The sequence below is a fragment of the Chiloscyllium plagiosum genome, chromosome 40 (genome assembly GCF_004010195.1).
Source record: "Chiloscyllium plagiosum isolate BGI_BamShark_2017 chromosome 40, ASM401019v2, whole genome shotgun sequence".
In the NCBI taxonomy this organism is placed as follows: domain Eukaryota; kingdom Metazoa; phylum Chordata; class Chondrichthyes; order Orectolobiformes; family Hemiscylliidae; genus Chiloscyllium; species Chiloscyllium plagiosum.
In genome coordinates, this window is record NC_057749.1 from 505,041 (window position 1) to 525,240 (window position 20,200).

A 20,200-nucleotide genomic window follows, 5' to 3' on the forward strand; every position below is an offset into this window, starting at 1 on the left:
CTTTTTCCCCGGGTACAATAGAGTGTTACAAGGGGACATAAATTTAAGGTAAAGGGTGGAAGGTATAGGGGAGATGTCAGGGGTGGGTTCTTTACCCAGAGAGTGGTGGGGGCATGGAATGTGCTGCCTGTGGGAGTGGTAGAGTCAGAATCTTTGGTGACCTTTAAGCAGCAATTAGATAGGTACATGAATGGGTGCTTAAGTGTTTGGCACAAAAGGGCGGCACGGTGGCACAGTGGTTAGCACTGCTGCCTCACAGCGCCAGAGACCCGAGTTCAATTCCCGCCTTAAGCGACTGACTGTGTGGAGTCTGCACATTCTCCCCGTGTCTGCGTGGGTTTCCTCCGGGTGCTCCGGTTTCCTCCCACAGTCCAAAGATGTGCAGGTCAGGTGAATTGGCCATGCTAAATTGTCCGTAGTGTGAGGTAAGGGTTATGGGTGGGTTGTGTTTCTGCGGGTCGGTGTGGACTTGTTGGGCCGAAGGGCCTGTTTCCACTCTGTAAAGTAATCTAATCTAATCTAAAAAAACATCGTGGGCCGAAGGGCCTGTTCTGTGCTGTATTGTTCTATGTTCTATGGTCTATCCATTTCCATCACGATTTTAAAACGAATAGAATTATGGTCGCTGGCCCCAAAGTGCTCCCCAATGACACTTCAGTCACCTGCCCTGCCTTATTTCCCAAGAGTAGGTCAAGTTTTGCACCTTCTCTAGTAGGTACATCCACATACTGAAACAGAAAATTGTCTTGCACGCACTTAAGAAATTCCTCTCCATCTAAACCTTTACACTATGGCAGTCCTAGTCGATGTTTGGAAAGTTAAAATCCCCGACCATAACTAGCTTATTATTCTTACAAATTGCTGAGATCTCCTTACAAGTTTGTTTCTCAATTTCCCTCTGACTATTAGGGGGTCTATAATACAATGCCAATAAGGTGATCATCCCTTTCTTATTTCTCAGTTCCACCCAAATAACTTCCCTGGATGTATTTCCGGAAATATCCTTCCCCAGCACAGCTGTAATGCTATCCCTTATCAAAAATGCCACTCCCCCTCCTCTCTTGCCTCCCTTTCTATCTTTCCTGTAGCATTTGTATCCTGGAACATTAAGCTGCCAGTCCTGCCCATCCCTGAGCCATGTTTCTGTAATTGCTATGATATCCCAGTCCCATATTCCTAACCATGCCCTGAGTTCATCTGCCTTTCCTGTAAGACCCCTTGCATTGAAATAAATGCAGTTTAATTTATTAGTCCTACCTTGTCCCTGCCTGTCCTGACTGTTTGATTCTCTTCTGTTCTCAACTGTACCAGTCTCAGATTGATCTCTTTCCTACTAACTCCCTGGGTCCAATCCCCCCAACTTACTAGTTTAAATCCTTCCAAGCAGTTCTAGCAAATTTTCCTGCCAGTATATTAGTCCCCTTCCAATTTAGGTGCAATCCGTCCTTCTTGTACAGGTCACTTCTACCCTAAAAGAGATTCCAATGATCCAAAAACGTGAGTCTTTCTCCCATACATCAGCTCCTTAGCCATGCATTCATCTGCTCTATCCTCCTGTTCCTGCCCTCACTAGCTCGTAGCACTGGGAGTAATCCAGATATTACTACCCTTAAGGACCTCCTTTTTAGATTTCAGCCTAACTCTCTCTAATCTCCCTTCAGAATCTCAACCTTTTCCCTTCCTTTGTCGTTGGTTCCAATGTAGACAATGACCTCTTGCTCGCTCCTCTCCCCCGTGAGAGCATTCTGCACCCTCTCTGAGACATCCTTGATCCTGGCATCAGGGAAACAACAAACCATTCTGCTTTTTCTCTGCTGGCCACAGAGAAGTCTGAACCTTTCGCCAATCTGAAACAAAATTGTCCACCACTCATCAAAAAAAACTTGAACAAGTTATTTCAACACAAGTTGTCTTTAATAAATTGCATGGCTTTGTTAATTAATTAACCCACAATTGTTGAGGTAACCATCATTTTCATCCCAATTGTAATTTCTAGCAACTTCACCACCACCTTGGTTAATCTGACTGGCCTGCAGTTGCTGGCTTCCTTTTGAACAAATGTGTAAAAGGGTTCATATATTTCAGTCCTCTGGCACTACCTAGAGTCTAAGAAAGAGTTAAAAATTATATCCAGTGCTGCCTCAACTTCCATTCTCAATACTTTAATGCCTTAATACCTTAGATGCATCTCATCTCGTGGAAATGTTTTCAACTCCAGGAATAGACCACATTCCCAATGTGGTGAAAGTAGATACTGCTGATGCTGGAGATTAGAGTCAAGATTAGAGTGGTGCTGGAAAAGCGGAGCAGAAAAATCAATGTTTCGGGCAAAAGCCCTTCATCAGGTTGCCCTTCGAGCAAAAGCCTTCCTGATAAGGGCTTTTGCCCGAAATGTCAATTTTCCTGCTCCTCGGATGGATGCTGCCTGACCTGCTGTACTTTTCCAGCACCATTCTAATCTTGACCCCGCATTTCTAATACCATCAGCTTTTCAATTTTAAACCTTTCAAGAGGCTGACTACTTTTTTACCATGATTTATTTACATGGCATTTATACCTTGACGAAGTCAGAAGCAAAGTATTTATTTAGTTCCTCAATCATGTCCTTGCCTCCAAGAGTAAACTTTTTGCCTGAATCTGTCCTACTCTTCATTTTACCACCTTTTTGCGATATATGTACTTGTAGATGGCTTTTGATTTTCTTTTTATATTAGCTGCTAATCTCTTCTCAAATTCTTTCTGCTTCTGTAAATAGCTATTGTGGGCTGCACGGTGGCACAGTGGTTAGCACTGCAGCCTCACAGCGCCAGAGACCTGGGTTCAATTCCCACCTCAGGCAACTGTGTGGAGTTTGCACATTCTCCCCATGTCTGCATGGGTTTTCTCCCACAGTCCAAAAATGTGCAGGTTAGGTGAATTGGCCTTGCTAAATTGCCCATAGTGTTAGGTGAAGGGGTAAATGTAGGAGAATGGGTCTGGGTAGGTTGCTCGTCGGTATGGATTTGTTGGGCCGAAGGGCCTGTTTCCACACTGTAAGTGATCTAATCTAATCCTAAATTCCTCTCTGAACCTTCCATGTTCAGTCTGATTCTCCATCTGATGTCTGATATAAGCACACTTTTTCTTCACTATCTTTATTTTTGTCATCCAGGAAACTTGAATTTGTTTCTGCCCAACCTTTTCCTTCTTTGGCAATATATATTGGCTTTGGCACAACTCTCCCTTTTTTTAAAGACAGCCCTTGTTCAGCTACAGTCCTGCCTGCCAATCTTTGGGGTTCTGACTCATGAAATCATTCTGGCCTTATTGGTCTTAGTGGTCCCAGCTCTGTCTTGATGCAATCTGTCCAGCCTGTACAGGTCTTATCTCCCCAGAGCCAGTCCACTATTCCAGGAATTTAAATCCTATCCTCTTGAACTATCTTTCTTTACCTTACTAAACCTTACTTCTTTTGAGGTCCTGCTGTTAATTTCCGATGTAACTTTCCAAATTCGAACTGCAGGACAGCATCCCTCATTTCTACTTGTGTCATTGGTACTAATATGACCATGACTGTGGCTATTCACTTTCCGTCCTCTGGGTGCTCTGCAATATTTTGGTGGAGTCAGGGCAGTAATGCCCATCCCTTTGTCCTCCCTCCTCACTTTCTACCCTCTCACCAGGAATCACAGTGGTGCAGGAGGCCAAACGGCCCCTCATGCCTGGGGTGGCTCTGTTATCTTGTACCAAGCTCCTGCCTTTTCCTCATATCCCTGCACACCATTACTAATAAAAAAAAATCTAACATCCTCTTGAATATCTCATTTGAACCTTCCTCTACAACATATTAGGTAGAGAATTCCATATTCTAAAAATTCTGTGAAAAAGTTATTTCTCACATTACCCTGCTTCATTTACACACCATTTTAAATCTATGCCTGCTTGTTCTTCTTTTCTTTCCAAGCTTCAAGCAGGAAACACTTCACCCTGTCTACTTTGACTATGCCCATTCATGACTTTGAAAACCTTAATCAGGTCACCTCTTAATCTGTCTTTTCCAGGACAAACAGATCCACCTCCTTTAAACTATTCTCATTGCTGAAGTTTCTTATCCCTAGAATGGTTCTTGTAAATTGCTTCTCTCCTCCCTCCAGTGTACTTACATCTTTCCTATAATGTTTTCACCCATAACTGTATATACAGTACTCCAGCTGAGGTCTAACACACATCTTGTTCAAATTAAACATCACCACCTTGCCCCTATTAATAAACTTGAGAACAGTGTCTGCTTTATTTACTGCTGTCCTGCCACATTCCAATCAAAGTGCATCATCTCACACTATTCTGCAAAAAGTTTCATCTGCCCACTTCACCAACTTGTCAATGTCCTTTTAGTGTTCACCTTCACAGTTTACAGTTCTTCCATGTTTCACTTCACCTGCAAACTTGGAAACTGTCCCCTGTACACCAAGGTCCAGGAGAGAGGAGAACAATGGCCAAATACAGATCCCTGGGGAAATCCACTGCAAACCTTCCTTGGCCTGAAAAATATCCATTGACCATTACTCTCTGTTTTTGATCACTCTTCCAACTTTGTACTATGTTGGTCATGATATAAAAGGGACAGTGACAACAACTTTCTTCACAATTCTGCTCAGTGGCATTTTAAACAATGCCACTGTCCCATCTGTCATCCTCCATCCATCTGTTGGCCTCAGTTGCAGATGTGACCCTTACTGTATTATTAAAACAGAGAAAGATTTGCCACATTTTCAAAGTGAAACAAGCTATGAAATTCTGAGAGAGGATGCTCAATGAATCAGGTAAGGTTACAGGTTGGGACATGAAAATTGTGGGAATAGTCTAGGTAAGTTTACAGGTCAGGACGTGGAGAATATGGGAATGAGTTAGGTAAGGTTACAGGTCAAATGTGAAGAATGTGGAAATACGAGTAGCATTACAGGTTGAGATGAGAATGTGGGAGTGGGTCAGGTAAGATTTCATGTGGGAATGAGGAGAATGTGGGAATTTGTCAGGTAAAATTACAGATTGAGATGTGGAAAATAGTGAATCAGCTGATGAAGCGAAAAATGTAATAACATCTGACTGTCTTAAAAGATGTTTGCACTTTTATTTTACCCTATTCTAGCCCGAGAACAGTGGTCCAGAAAGTTGCCTCTATGACCTTGCAGCTGTGGTGGTGCATCATGGTTCGGGGTGAGCATGTTTGTTTTTAGTGTCTTCGATTTGAGGGTTTACATACAATTGGCAAACACTCTTTGTGATGTACAGGTAGTTCTCCTATAATGCCGTGATTGTGTTCCAGCGAAACCTCGTTAAATAGAAAATCACTTAATGGAAATAATGGGACCTTTGGGAGAAGTGGGTTTAGGAGTAGACCAGCAAAGAATATCATTCACAATTGCTTAAAAATCACCCAAAAGTCTAACGCAAAGTATAATACAGCCTGAATGAAGGTTGAAATCCTATTTATTAATGAAACAAAAGTAAATTTAACACAGTACATTTAAGAAATGTAAGAAAGCTGCTTTCTGTACAGTATCTCTCTCAGAAAGCTGCTCTGTCACCAGCTGACATCAACTCATGTGCAGGACAGCACAGAAGCCAGCGCTAACACCACACATATACAGGACAGCACAGAGACCAGCGCTGACACCACGCATGTGCAGGGCAGCACGGAGGTCAAAACAATGACTGCAGATGCTGGAAACCAGATGCTGGAATAAAGGGCTTTTGCCCGAAACGTCGATTTTACTGCTCCTCGGATGCTGCCTGAACTGCTGTGCTCTTCCAGCACCACTAATCCAGGAAAGCACGGAGACCAGTGCTGGCACCATGCATGTGCAGGACAGCATGGAAGCCAGCGCTAACATCACGCATGTGCAGAATGGCACAAAGGCCAGCGCTAACACCACACATACGCAGGACGCACGGAGCCCAGCGCTGACACCACACATGTGCAGAATGGCAAAAGACCAGCGCTGACATCACGCATGTGCAGAATGGCACAAAGACCAGCACTGACACCATGCATGTGCAGAATGGCACAAAGACCAGCACTGACACCACACATGTGCAGAATGGCACAAAGACCAACGCTGACACCACGCATTTGCAGAATGGCACAAAGACCAGCACTGACACCATGCATGTGCAGAATGGCACAAAGACCAGCACTGACACCACGCATGGAATGGCACAAAGACCAGCACTGACACCACGCATGTGCAGAATGGCACAAAGACCAACGCTGACATCACGCATGTGCAGAATGGCACAAAGACCAGCACTGACACCATGCATGTGCAGAATGGCACAAAGACCAGCACTGACACCACGCATGTGCAGAATGGCACAAAGACCAACGCTGACACCACGCATTTGCAGAATGGCACAAAGATCAGCGCTAACACCACACATACACAGGACAGCACGAAGTCCAGCGCTGGCACCATGCACATGCAGAATGGCACAAAGATCAGCGCTAACACCATGCATGCACAGGACAGCATGGATCCCAGTGCTAACACCACGCATGTGCTGAATGGCACAGAGACCAGCGCTAACACCATGCATGTGCTGAATGGCACAGAGACCAGTGCTAACACCACGCATGTGCAGAATGGCACAGAGACCAGCGCTAACACCACGCATGTGCAGAATAGCGCAAAGACCAGCGCTAACACCACACATATGCAGGACATCACGGAGCTCAGCGCTGACACCACGCATGCGTAGGACAGCACGGAGCCCAGCACTGACACCATACGTGCAGAATGGCACAAAGACCAGCGCTAGCATCGCTCATGCGCAGAACAGCATGAAGACTGGCACCGACGTCACACATATGTGGAGCAGCACAGACCTTGGCATTGTGCAGAACTGCATGGAGATTTCAGCACGGATGTTGGTGCATGCGCAGAAGGAAGCACAGGAAATCATCCCTGCTGGAACCTATTGCCAACAGATGTAAGCATTCTTGAAAACACTGTTCCCAAATTCATCAGCAATATTATAGCCAAATCATGCTGCCAAAACACAACTTATCCGAGAACTACCTGTACTTGAGTAAAAAAGTTATTCTAATATTTAAATAATGTGACAAATGCATTGCATTTTGTAGTGAAAACATGCCAGAGAATCCAGTCCAGAGCCAAGACAATGCTTGACCTGTTTAAGTAGTGTGCAATTCTCTAATTGAGATACTAGTCTGATTTTTCCCCCAATAATGATATTGAATTTACTTTAGTTTATTTAATAACTCTTGTCACGTCTAGTTTGACCATAATGCCATTATGAATCCTTATGTTTTCTAAGTAGTCCTGATTCTACATATACTCAGTCGGTGATTTTGAAAAGCTGAAGGCTTTGGTGAAAGACTTTAAATTACTTAAGGAGGCTCGATGAGGTGGATTGGGGGAGAATGATTCCTGTTATGGGGAAGACATATCTGTATGTGTACATCTGCAAATACTTCAATGAGAAAAATTGATTGGTCTTTGTATTTTGTCGGTGATAATTGTCTTATTTTAAACTAAAAGTGCTGGACAAACTTAACAGATGTGGCAACATCTGTGGAGAGAAAAACAGTTAACATTTTGAGTCTAGTGACTCTTCGTCAGAACTGTAAGTTGCTGGGAAATGGTGATAGTTGTATGATAATGGAGGGTGGGAGGGAAGAGAAGTGAGATGAATAGATGGAGGTGATTCCCAGAGAGAGAGAAAAGAAAGCACACAAAGGGATTAATGATAGTAGAGGATTGGCTGTGGGGGAAGCAATCCATGCAGAGCAGGACCAGTCCTGAGTAGTGTTCCCAAACAAAGAGACCTTGGAGTGGAGGTTCACTGTTCCTTGAAACTGGAGTCACAGTAGACAGGTTTGGTATGCTTGCCTTTATTGGTCAGTGCATTGAGTATAGGAGTTGAGAGGTCATGTTGCCACTTTTGGAATATTGCATGCAGTTGTGGTCTCCTTCCTATCATAAGGATGTTGTTAAACTTGAAAGGGTTCAGAAAAGATTTATAAGGATGTTGCCAGGATTGGAGGGTTTCAGCTATAGGGAGAAGCTGAATAGGCTGGGGCTTTTATCCATGGCATGTCAGAGGCTGAGGGTTAGTTGGTTGATTTGATTTATTGTCATATATACTAAGTACAGTGAAAAGTTTTGCTTACAAGTAGTACAGGTAGATCATAGTAAGCAAGGACATACCCATCGTAGGGTGAAGTAAACTTGTACAGTGAGACATGACATCATACAGGACAAACACGAATCAGGATCAATATTATCAAGATCAGCATTATTTGAAGTTAGAGAGTCCATTCAGCAGTCTAATAATGGCAGGGAAGAAGCTATTCTTGAACCGGTTGGAGTGTGTGTTCACGCTTCTGTATCTTCTGCCTGACAGAAGAAGTGGTAGGAGAGCATTACCAGGGTGGGATGGGGTTTTGATGATGATAGCAATCTTTCCGAGGCAGCAAGAGGTGTAAATGGAGCCCATGGATAGTGCTGAAAAAAATAAATGCTGGAGATCGCAGCGGACTAGAAGCATTTGTTTTCAGTACAGATTCCAGCATCTGCAGTAATTCACTCAAAGGATGAAAGATTGGCTTCAGTGATAGTCTAGGTTGTGCACACAACCTTCTGTAGCTTCTTACAGTCCTGGGCAGAGCAGGTCCATTATGCACCCAGATGGTATGCTTTCTGTGGTGCATCTGTAAAAATTGGTGAACGTACTTATGGGCAAACCGAATTTTGTAAAAGACCTGAGGAAGAAGTGGCATTGCTCGGCCTTCTTGACTATCACATCTACATGGGAAGTCCAGGGCAAGTTTCAGAGTGACCTTTATAGGATTTTATAAAATCATTAGGGGTGAATAGTCAAGGTCTTTTCCCTAGGTTACAGAATTCCAAAATGTTTAAGGTAAGTAGGAAAAAATTTAAAAGGTATTTAACGAGCAACATCTTCACACAGAGGGTGGTGCATATATGGAATGAGCTCCCAGAGGAGGTGGTGGAGCTGGTATACTTACAATATTTAAAAAGCATCTGGATGGGTATATGAATAGGAAGGGTATAGAGAGATATCGGCCAAATGCTGGCAAATGGGACCAGGTCAGTTTAGGATATCTGATTAGTATGGGCAAGTTGGACTGAAGAGTCTGTTTTGTACATCTCTGACTTTATATATGGATGAGGAATGGACATAGAGGGAGGTGTTCATGTTCTGAAATTGTAAAACTCATTGTCAGGGCTGATAAGGTGCCTAGACAGAAGATGAGGTTTTGTTCCTCCAGCTTGTGTTGAGCTTCAGTAGAACACTGTGGCAGACCTGAGACACAAATGTTGGCATAGGAATATGGTGAAGTGTTGAAGTGGGAGACAACTGGAAATTCAGTGTCATTTTTATGGATATCATAGAAGTGTTCCATAAAGTGGAAGCTAGAATTTGTTTTGTCTTCAGTAAAAGTCCTGCACTAACTAGTAGTTCTGCTGAGCTGTTCATCTGTCGTTTTAATAAACTGCAAGTTCAAATTCCTGTATGTTACAGCTAAATTACTGGCTTTCTCTATCTGATGTTGGATAAATGTGATCCTTGTAGTAGCCAGTACAACAGGTTTTAGAGCTGTAGAGATGTATACTAAACATTATTTACATCAGGAAGTGCCTAGAAATGACTGTGAATAGAAATGGTGAGATCCAAAAGAATGGGAAAGCTCTGACCTTTAACATTTTAATGCTTGCTTTCATTTGTGTAACCTGATGACATATTGGCAACCCAATGAACTGCAATTTCGGAACCAAATGTTTTCCACAAGACAAAATTAGTTCATTTGAAAAAAATGCCCGTTGACTAAATTATTTATGAAATTGTCTCTTATTACTACAAACAGTTTAATTTGGAAATCTATTCTAGTAATTCTTGTATTCAGGAAACAATAAGGCCCAACCGACACCCATACCCCATGAAAAAAAATTAATGAATTAAAAAAAACTTCCATTTGTAATTTCAATTACTTTTCAAACAACATTGTTAAAAGGTCCATTTGAGCTTCTTTCATTTACTGTTTCCCCAATATAACCATTACAGCACAGAAAAGGCCCTCTGATCCATTAAGTCTTCACTGACATAATTACCATGAAAAATGCGCTAATCCCAATTGCCTACACTTGTCCCATGTCCTTAAATGTTATGATATTTGAAATATTCATCCAAGTATGTTTTAAAATTTATAAGGTTTCCAACCTCCACTACTTTCCTGGGAGTGCATTCCAGATTCCCACCGCCACTGAGTGAAACATTTTTTTTCAACTAAATCCACTCTGAATCTCTTGCCGCTTTACCCTAAAACTATGCCCTCTCGTGTTTGACCCCTCAACCAAGGGGAACTGCTGTTCTCTATTCATCCTGTTTATTTCCCTCGTAATCTTATATACCTCAATTATGCACTTCCACCCCAGTTCTCTCTGCTCTAAAGAAAACAATCCAAGCCTATCCAATCTTTCCTTATAGCTCAATTTCTCCATCCCAGACAATATCCTGGTCAACCTTCTGTGTATCTCCTAGGGAGAAACTTTTTCCCTCAGAGAGATCATTAACCAAGGGGCACAGTTTCAAGGTAAGGAGCAGGATATTTAGATGGGATTTGAGGAAAATTTTCTTTTTCTGTAGAGGGTTGTGACTGTTTCAAGCTCCTGCTTACAAGGGTGGTAAGAGGCAGGAACCTCAAGACATTTAAGAGCTACTTAAATTGAAACGCTAAACTGCCGAATTCTGGAAAGTGGGATTAGAATAGATAGATGTTTGAAACTCCTTAGTGTGTCACTGGGTCTGATTCCTAGAATGCCCTTCCTAAAAGTACTGAGAGAACACCTATACCAAAGGGATTGTAGCAGTTTGAGGAGATAGCTCACTATCATCTCCAGGGTGGTTAGGGATGGGCAACAGATGCAGGCTCGGCAAGCAACCCCACATCCCATCAATGATTTTTTTAAAATCTCTAAAATAGGATCAAATTATTTCGTCTTGACATTGAAATTTGACATGGATGATTTCCCTGCCATCAACACCTTAGAGTTTATCACTGTGCAGAAATGTAAGTCAACAAACCTGTTAGTAGATTCAGAGCTGATAAGTGAGTTAGACACCACCACACGCAACATTTCTTTGTGGAGAGAGTTTGAGTTGCTAAGGTTTCTTCCTCACACCCCACACCCAGGGTCATAGCTGCTCATTATTTACATGTACTCAAAAACTTGTTCTTCCAAACCTTAACATAAACATGAGTAAACCTTATCAATGTGATTGGTCAGACATTAACACAATCTTATATATATATAAAGGAGGTACAAGAGCACGCCTGAAGCTGAAAGTTCTTTGGTGCCCAACTCATCTCCTGTCTCGCCAATGTCTGTCCACAATCTCCAAGCACAAGTCAAGAATGCAATAGAATACTCTCCACTTGTTCAGCCAGGTACCCTTCAACTTATTCTTCTAGGTGGCAATGGTCACAAGGGCTGCAGATACACGGGAGCACCATCACCTGCAAAGTTACCTCCGAGTGTCATACCATCCTGACTTGAAACTATGTCGCTATTCCTTCACGGTTGCTAGTTCAAAATCACCTAGTTATCCCTACTGTCCAAAGACTGTGGTGCTTCAAGAAGGGGTTTATCACCACATTCTTCAAGACAACAATGGATGAGCAATAAATGCTAGACTCACCAATGATGCTCACATTCCTTGAAGGATAAAGACAAACTATTCAGCTCTGTTATCCAGAGACCCGGATATCATTCAAATTCCAGATAGTAAGGGCCTTAAGAGTGAAATCTAGCAAACGATGAAAAACTGCAGAAGTGTAGGCTCTTTAGCTTTGAACCAGATTAGAAATCACACAACATCAGATTATAGTCCAGCAGGTTATTTGAAATCACAAGCTTTTGAAGCACTATTCCTTCGTCAGGTGAAATGAAGGGAAGCACACAGGCTTATAGGTAAAAACAATGACTGCAGATGCTGGAAACCAGATTTTGGATTAGTGGTGCTGGAAGAGCACATCAGTTCAGGCAACATCCGAGGAGCAGCAAAATCGACGTTTCGGGCAAAAGCCCTTCATCAGGAATGAAGGGCTTTTGCCCGAAACGTCGATTTTGCTGCTCCTCAGATGCTGCCTGAACTGCTGTGCTCTTCCAGCACCACTAATCCAAAACACAGAATTTATAGGCAGATAGATCAAAAGATAGAACCGGTGGTGTGAGTGGAGTGTTGACAGGCTGAATAACAAATTTCTGCTGGTGATCAAAAGTGTCAGAAGGTGTGAGTAACGTGTCTACAGCTGATTAGCAAATCAAGGGATGACATGTGATCCAATTAATTGAGGTAGAGAGATAATTACAAAAATCTAAAAATAAGATGGTGTTGGAGACAAACCAAATGGTTGGAACAACATAATAGATATGAGTCTCCTACTAAGGATCTGACCAAAGTAGCAAGTAATCCAAAACTGTACAAACTAATAATAATAGTTATTCATTATAATCATAATAAGTTATCAAAATGATAGTGTCAAAACAGAATAGTAAGGAAGATTTTGCAAATACAGAACAGTATGGTGGGGTTACACGTAGCTCGACACGAACTCAAAGTTACGGTTGAGGCCGTCTTCATGGGTATGGAACTTGACTATCAGTTTCTGCTCAGCAGTTCTGCGTTGTTGTATATCTTGAAGACAGCCTTGGAGGGTGCTTGCCTGAAGATCGGAGGCTGAATGTCCTGGACTACTGAAGTGTTCCCCAACTGGGAGGAAACAATCCTGTCTGATGATTGTTGCACAGTGTCCATTCATCCATTGTCATTGCATCTGCATGTCTAGCCAATATACCATGCCTCGGGCATCCTTGCCTGCAGTATATGAGGTATGCAATATTGAGTACCTGCCATGAACGTAGTGGGTGGAGTTCCCACATATGGTAGTATCCATGCCCACTCACACTATTTGTACTATCTTTTGATCTCTTTGCCTATAAATTCTGTGCCTGTGTGATTTTCTTCACTTCACCTGATGAAGCTTGTGATTTCAAATAAACCTTATGGACTATAACCTGGTGTTGTGTGACTTTTGACCTTGTCCATCCTAGTCCAACAATGGCACCTCCACATCATTGAACCAGAGTTAGTGAGGAGTCTTGGGGTCTGTAAGATGTTAGATATTACCAAAAAGTTAAATCTGCATTTAATCCTAATACTGAAGACTTGCCTCTTAGTGTTGAGGGTTGGAATGAACTTCTTAAGTCCTTGAGTCTAGACCAGGATGGCTAACTCATTTCCATTTGGGTGTAAGGGAATTAAGAATGGTTAAACATGCACAGAAAAGGAGAGAACCAAATACACTACCTGGCTTAAATAAAACGTTAAAGATATAACTTTTTAATGGGCTTCACTGTTAATAGTCCTTTAGATGTACTTGGATACTGTTAGCAACTGGAGGTTCTTCGAGGTTTGAGTTGAAGAGTGGACTGAATGGTCTTCCTCAACCAAATTTTACATCCAGTATAGATGGCAGGCAAGTAGAGTTTCTGAGTCCAGGGCTCATCTCTTCAGTCTGCTTTTCTTTTTGTTTCTTTTATTTTCTTTCTTTTTTGTTTTCTCTCTATTTTATTTTTCTCTTGTTAAAGGGCTCAGTTGCAGCGGCAGTATCAGCGGTGGTAAGTCAGCCCAGCACAGACTCATGGCGATGGTTTCAGAGAGTTTGGGTTCCCAGTGGTTCTGCATTGGTGAAGTGGTCCTAGGACTGACTTATGGTTGCTGTGACGGAAGCAGGTTTGGGCCCAGAACTGGATCCTGCAGCAGCTACATCAGCAAGGTGGGCCTGAAACAAACTCATGGTGGCAGCCGAGTCAAGTTTAGGCATCTGCATTGGCAAGGTCCAGCGAGGACTCATAATGGCGAGGGCATCAATGGAGGTGAGATGGTGCCAAAGGGTAGCAACTTTCATTCCAGTGGTGGTAGCACAGCAAAGGGATTCATGCCTAGCCACCAGGCCCTTGGCGGAGGACTTGACAAGAAGGACTCTAAAGTTCAACACTTTATTTCCATATTCTTCTGCCTTTATATTCTATATTTTGGTTTATTTCTGTATTTTAAGATGACGCCAGAGAGTGGAGATGCTATGCAACACTTTTCACTGTATTTTGTACAAAAATACACATGGCAATAAATAAGTCAAATCACTTTTGAGTGGAGCGAAGATACGCAATCTGAAACTTTACTGAAATTAATCCTGTCCCAAAACAGAATCTAGAAGCTTTGCATAAGGTTTGCATAACTGACAATATAGTAATAATCTTGCAGTTCTTTTAGATACAAGTATAATTTAGCTTAAAGCAGTAAAGCCCATAAAAAGTTATGTCTTTTTAACACTTTATTTAAGCCAGGTGGTAGAACTTGATTCTCTCTCTCTTGGTGCATGTTTAATCATTCTTAATTCCCTTACTCCCAAATGGAAATGAGCTAGTCATCCTAGTCTAAATGAAATGGAAATTCAAGATCCCCAATAATTGAATGTTCAAGCTGGAAATTATTAGCAAGCCACATTGTGTTTGTAGACTGTAGCTGGAGACAAATGAAACATCACGAGAGAGTGGACTTGGAACCTGTGGACATGCTATGAGAGAGTGGACTTGGAATCTGTGAACAGTTCCAAATAGCAAAGAGTGTTGTGGAGAGCTGGGGATTTACCTTCAAGAAGGGAAGATTATAAGGTTAGCCACTCAACGATTCTTTCTTACTATGCAGGTACTGATGCTCGAGTGTGAACTGAAGTGGGAGGTCATTAACTTGTATAATTGTACTACGGTCATTCTTATTTTGACTGTTGTTCTGTGCATTCATCAATTTCTGTGAAGGTTGTCAAAATGTATTCAACACTTAAGTCACAAAGCGTTTTGTTTCAGGATTGCTGTATTACATAACTCTCAAATGGGCTGGAAGCCAATGTTCTGTTTCAGTATTTAAGTGTTTGACTGTTTTTTGATAGTTTTGTATCCTGTATAATGTATAGACATTACCGTTGGATGTAATGATCAACTTGGTATTACTACATGATTACCAGGACTTAAGGTACAGCAGCTGGGGTAGTGATGATCTTTTCCTCTTTCTAGTTTCTTCATCTACATCTCTCCTCCTGTGGTGAAAGCAACAACTCTTTGGTGTGTTTTCAATAATTTCAATCACCCCTACTGTCATGTATTCAAGTGCCTATATGTGGGTGTTGACTATCATTTGGCAGGGATCACTGATGAGACATGCAGTTTGCAAACCCTGCCCAGTTTCTTCTATATTCACCCTCCAGTAGAGGCCAGTTAATGGAGCTGCCTCACCCCAAAAGCTATTCCATCCCAACTGATGGTGCTATTGAAAACTGAACAAAAAAATAGAAATTTGGAATAATCTGCCCAGATTGGATAGTGAGGACTGAATTGCCTGATTTTCTTCATAGAATGCTTGAGACAACTGCATTCAGTTTTGATCGTCAAACATCTTTGCACATCTTAAAGTTTATGATGAGCTGCTGAGTGGCAGGCTAGGATGGTTACAGATCATGTCTGTGGGATGTATTACCTGATCTCATTGGAAAACCTCATCACCTTTACATTTGATCTGTTTTGTTTCTGCTCCCTACACCTTCTCCAGTGGTTGTTTTATAGGATATAGTGACTACAGTTGAAATTAGATGAAATCATTGCCACATCTAGGACCCAACCACTAGTTTCACAGTGGGGTGGGGGATCTAGATGACTTTCTACTCAATGGACAGAGAGAAAGCATGATTGAACTTGAGGAAATTTGCTTTTATATGGTCTGGGAATACTTATAACCACAGTCACAGTCGAATGCTATCATATTCATTTTAGTAAAGCATCTCTCTCATCCATGCCCGAATAATGCTGGCATTTTCTTTGGCAAACTACAAGTAGGAGGATTGCATTGCTCAGCCTGGTCACCCCTAGTTGATATGAATTAAACTGGCCACTGAACAAAGATTGCAAACAAATCAAATTACTTTGATTCTAATTTCTTCATTCCAACTCAGAGGATGTTACGGCATGCATAAAAATAAAACATAGGAACACTGCATTATTTGTTGATTTTAATTACACACTGAAATAAGAAAATGTTTACTGGTAACTTTTGTAATTTTATGTGAAGTAGTAATATGTGACTTTTCTGAATACAGCAGTAACTTTTCTTTTCCTCACAGAGTTGGCTCGGGTCATTACACTGCATATGCAACTCATGAAGGGCGTTGGTTCCACTTCAATGACAGTACTGTTACTTTGACTGAGGAAGAAACTGTAATGAAAGCCAAGGCCTATATCTTATTCTATGTGGAACGCCAGACCAAATCGGGATCGGGCACCAAACTTTAATGCATCCCATCTTTTTATATATATTTGCAACATATATACTGATTTGGAGCGCACACAAACAGTTCCACATTTCCATAAGTACTTGATAGCTCAAGACTATTTTCATCTTGCACTTTTAAATCGCTGATGAGAATTTTGTTTATTGCACCATTGCTAGTGTCAATACAGTAATCGAGGACACCTGATCTAATTTTAGCCTATCACAAAACCTCAACAGAATATTTTTGAACCTGTAATGGCTGCTGTTGATCAAGAATTTAGTGGCTCGGTTGACATTGAAATTGAATATTTTGAAATGATCTCTGTACTATACATTATGGGATAGCATTGATTGGCTTCAAGGTGCACTTACATTAGTGTTTCTTCAACTGTTCACACTACATCTTAGTCTGTGATTTCTAATTTGACACAAGGTTCAGAAGTCCTCATTGTTTCAGCAGTCTTTCTGCCTGAAGTGTACCAACTGATAAAACACTTCAGTTTAGAGTAAGTGCACAAGATCAATAAAGTGCTGATGTAAGTGTTTGAAATGATTGTCTGCACAAGAAACTAATTGAGTATCCCTGAACACTGTTGCCCTTCTCTCTGATAAACAGCATATTACTGTCTATATTCAGAACTTGATGCCGAGATGAAGTTCAGTATTATGAGATACATGGAGTGTAACTACACCTTGACTCTGCATTGCTATACCTTCCTGTAACTGCCCATTTAAAATGGAAATAGACCTGTCTGTAATTGTTAGGGTTTTTTTCTGTTGTCATTTTTCTTGTGACCACTTGTAAACACTGGTAACTCAGAACAAAAATATTCGTCCCACATTCACCCATACTACAGAGGTACATTTATGATTTACATTTTAATTTAGGTTTTCAACTCTATTGTTTCTAAAAAAAAATTCTCATTTTCTTGAGATGTCACCAGGCACTTGCATCTTTCAGAAAGCATGAACAGTTAAAAACAAATTATGGTATGAAAAATAAAATGAACTGCTGTGTAAAAATGGCCTTCTCATCTATCCCAATACTTTGCTGGGCAGAGTAGGGTTTGTGCATAGCTATCTGCATCACGTGTTGCCAGTGAGTGACTATGATTGGATGTAGGATGGTAAGTATGGCTTATGATTTGCAACATCACCTGATTAAGAAAGACAAATTAAACATGCTGAGTTACGTTTGGGGAACCAGAGTCTGGGTGCATCTTGGACAAAATCTTTTCTAACCATTACAGTATACAACATGAAATAGTAGATTACAGCTATTGGAAGAGTCTTTTACTTGTATAAAATGGTATGATGTTATTTTCGTACCAGGATATAGTCCTTTTTACTTATCAAAGACACTTCTCTCATAAATTCCATTTATAGTGGCCTGAGTGGTGTTTTAATTACACAATGAGATGAATGATGTATTTGCATGTAGATATACTATATGAGGCAGCAGCAGCAGAAAAGGCAGTTTGAGGTTTCAGGCACGAGACTCATGTCTCTTAAATGTGAAAACGTACACATCCTAAACTTGAATCTGCATATTGAAACTGTACAAACTTATTTAAAATATTACATTGTTTTGGTTGCAAAGTTATGAACTGACACAGTAACATCAATCACCATGGCATTTATTCAGTTTAATCCCCACAAACAAATCTTGATTGTAAATGTACTACTATGGCTGCTTATAATGATGGTATGTATATTAGTAAATGTTCATGTACTGTTTCATTGATAGTAAAGTGCAATGTTAATGATGCAAAACAGTGTTCTGTCTTTAAAAATAAAACATTTTATAAAGGAGTTTCTTTCAGGGAAAGGTAGTGATATAGTGGTAATGTCACTGAACTAATAATCTAGAACTTCAGACTATTGTTCTGGGAATATGGGTTTGAATCCTATCATGGCAGATTTGAACTGAATAAAAATTTTGAATTAAAAGTTAACCTAGTAGTGACCATGTCAATTATCATGAACACCCATCTGGTTCACTGATCTTCTTTGGGAAAGGAAATCAGTCATCCTCACCCAGTCTGGTCTGCACGTGGTTCCAGACCCACATAATGCTCTTAACAGACAGCACTTTGGTAAATGTTGGTCGAGCTGACCACACCCTCATCCCCATGAGTTTTTTTTTCAAAATGTCATGTTACTGGGACTTTTATGGTTTATAGCTGTATTGAGATAGATACTTATTAGAATGTCACTAATTTGATTATCTTGAAGAGAAACTTAATTTGTTTCTGATGTTTTTTGGACAGCTAGGCAAGACTTTGAAAAGCCTAATCAGTTTGTTTCTACATATTTTTCATCAACATGTTCAAAAAGGTTATGCCATGTCTGGAATAAGTGAGACATAAACCAAGCCCTTCTGACCCAGAGAAGTGCCAAAAAAAAGTCCTATCAATAATTTCTAACCTGCTGCCAATGTTCTGTTCATCTGTTACAAAATGTATTTATTTTATTTGCCTCCTCACTTACCTTGGGGCAGTGGAAACCTATTTATGTGCATTTCCCAATAGGTGACAGTCACTACACCCAGAACTGAGTAAATTGCTGTGAAATATTTGAGACACCAGAAGGATGTAAAGTCCACATTGAGTATGTTATTCCTTTTAACTGTATTTAATTACTCTTCGCCAACATCATGAATTAATCTCCTCTTAACTCCTTGAAGTGGTGCTTCTGAGTCTGAAGGTAAAGAATCTGTTGAAGTTTTTTTTATCTTTGAAGCTGAATTTGGCAGGGCCCAATGTATCTCACTTTTGTTGCCAGAGCTGGGAAACCTTACTTGAGAGAGAATTAGTGGAGGATGAGGAAATTGCATTCCCAGTTTATAAATTAGACTTTCAATTGTATATTCAACATGTCATTTACAAATTTCCTGGTCGCTACTTTCACAAGAAGCTTTTACCCATTCAAACTGCTATTTTAAAATAATGGGAATATGATTTTTGTGCACTACATTTTCACCACAAAGGAGTGGCTGTCTGACCACAATTTTCATTAGTACAGAAATGGCAAGCAAGGTACTGACCATTTTCACAGGAACGGGTACAAAGTTTTGTGTATGTATGTATCACTGAAGCAGATAGCCTTTTAAATCACCAGCTACTTCTACAGAAGTGGGATTGTGGCATCCGAGTAGCATGGAACCTGGAGTTTTTACCATTTGGAGAGGCGAGGTGCACCATTGAACCTATTTTTAGGTGTGAGGAGGAGGTTGGGATCAGGTGTTATTCACAGATGACATGATTGTATCAAAGAGGTGCATAAAATACTTGGAATGTCAAGTGGTCTGATAAGTTTCAAACCTGCTGGAGTGTGCTTAAATAATGGAATTTTACCTTTTCTCCCCTTCTGTGCACGTGGGTACTAGTATGTTAGGTGAGTTTGAGAGTCTGTGGCAGAGGTGAGTATGGTAGCCATCACCAAGGAGAAGATGCTAAAAAAACTGAGAGGGCTTAAGGTGGATAAACCACCTGGACCAGATGGACTACACCCCAGAGTTCTGAAGAAGATAGCTGAAGAGAAGGTGTAGGTGTTAGTAGTGATCTTCCAGGGATCACCAGAATCAGGGAGGGTCCTGGAGGACTGGAAAAGTGTTAATGTAACACCTCTTTCCCCCCTCCCTCCCTCCAGTTTAAGAAGGGAGTATGGCAAAAGGCAGGCTGATCAGCCTGACCTCAGTCATTGGTAAGATTTTGGAGTCTGTTGTGAAGGATGAGATTTCTGAATACTTGGAAGCGCATGGTACAATAGGGCAAAGTCAGCATGGTTT

At 41.1% G+C, this 20,200-nt stretch overlaps 1 protein-coding gene across 1 annotated transcript in view; it reads left to right on the forward strand.

The window, feature by feature from the left end:
* usp3 (ubiquitin specific peptidase 3) overlaps positions 1 to 18,183 on the forward strand; it is a 232,318-nt gene extending 214,135 nt beyond the window's left edge. Inside the window, exons 15-16 of the mRNA XM_043680112.1 lie at positions 5,129 to 5,196; positions 16,262 to 18,183. Of these exons, the coding sequence (XP_043536047.1) occupies positions 5,129 to 5,196; positions 16,262 to 16,430 (237 nt within the window). The 3' untranslated portion in view covers positions 16,431 to 18,183. The remainder of the gene's footprint in view (positions 1 to 5,128; positions 5,197 to 16,261) is intronic.
* Positions 18,184 to 20,200: the final 2,017 nt, after the last annotated feature.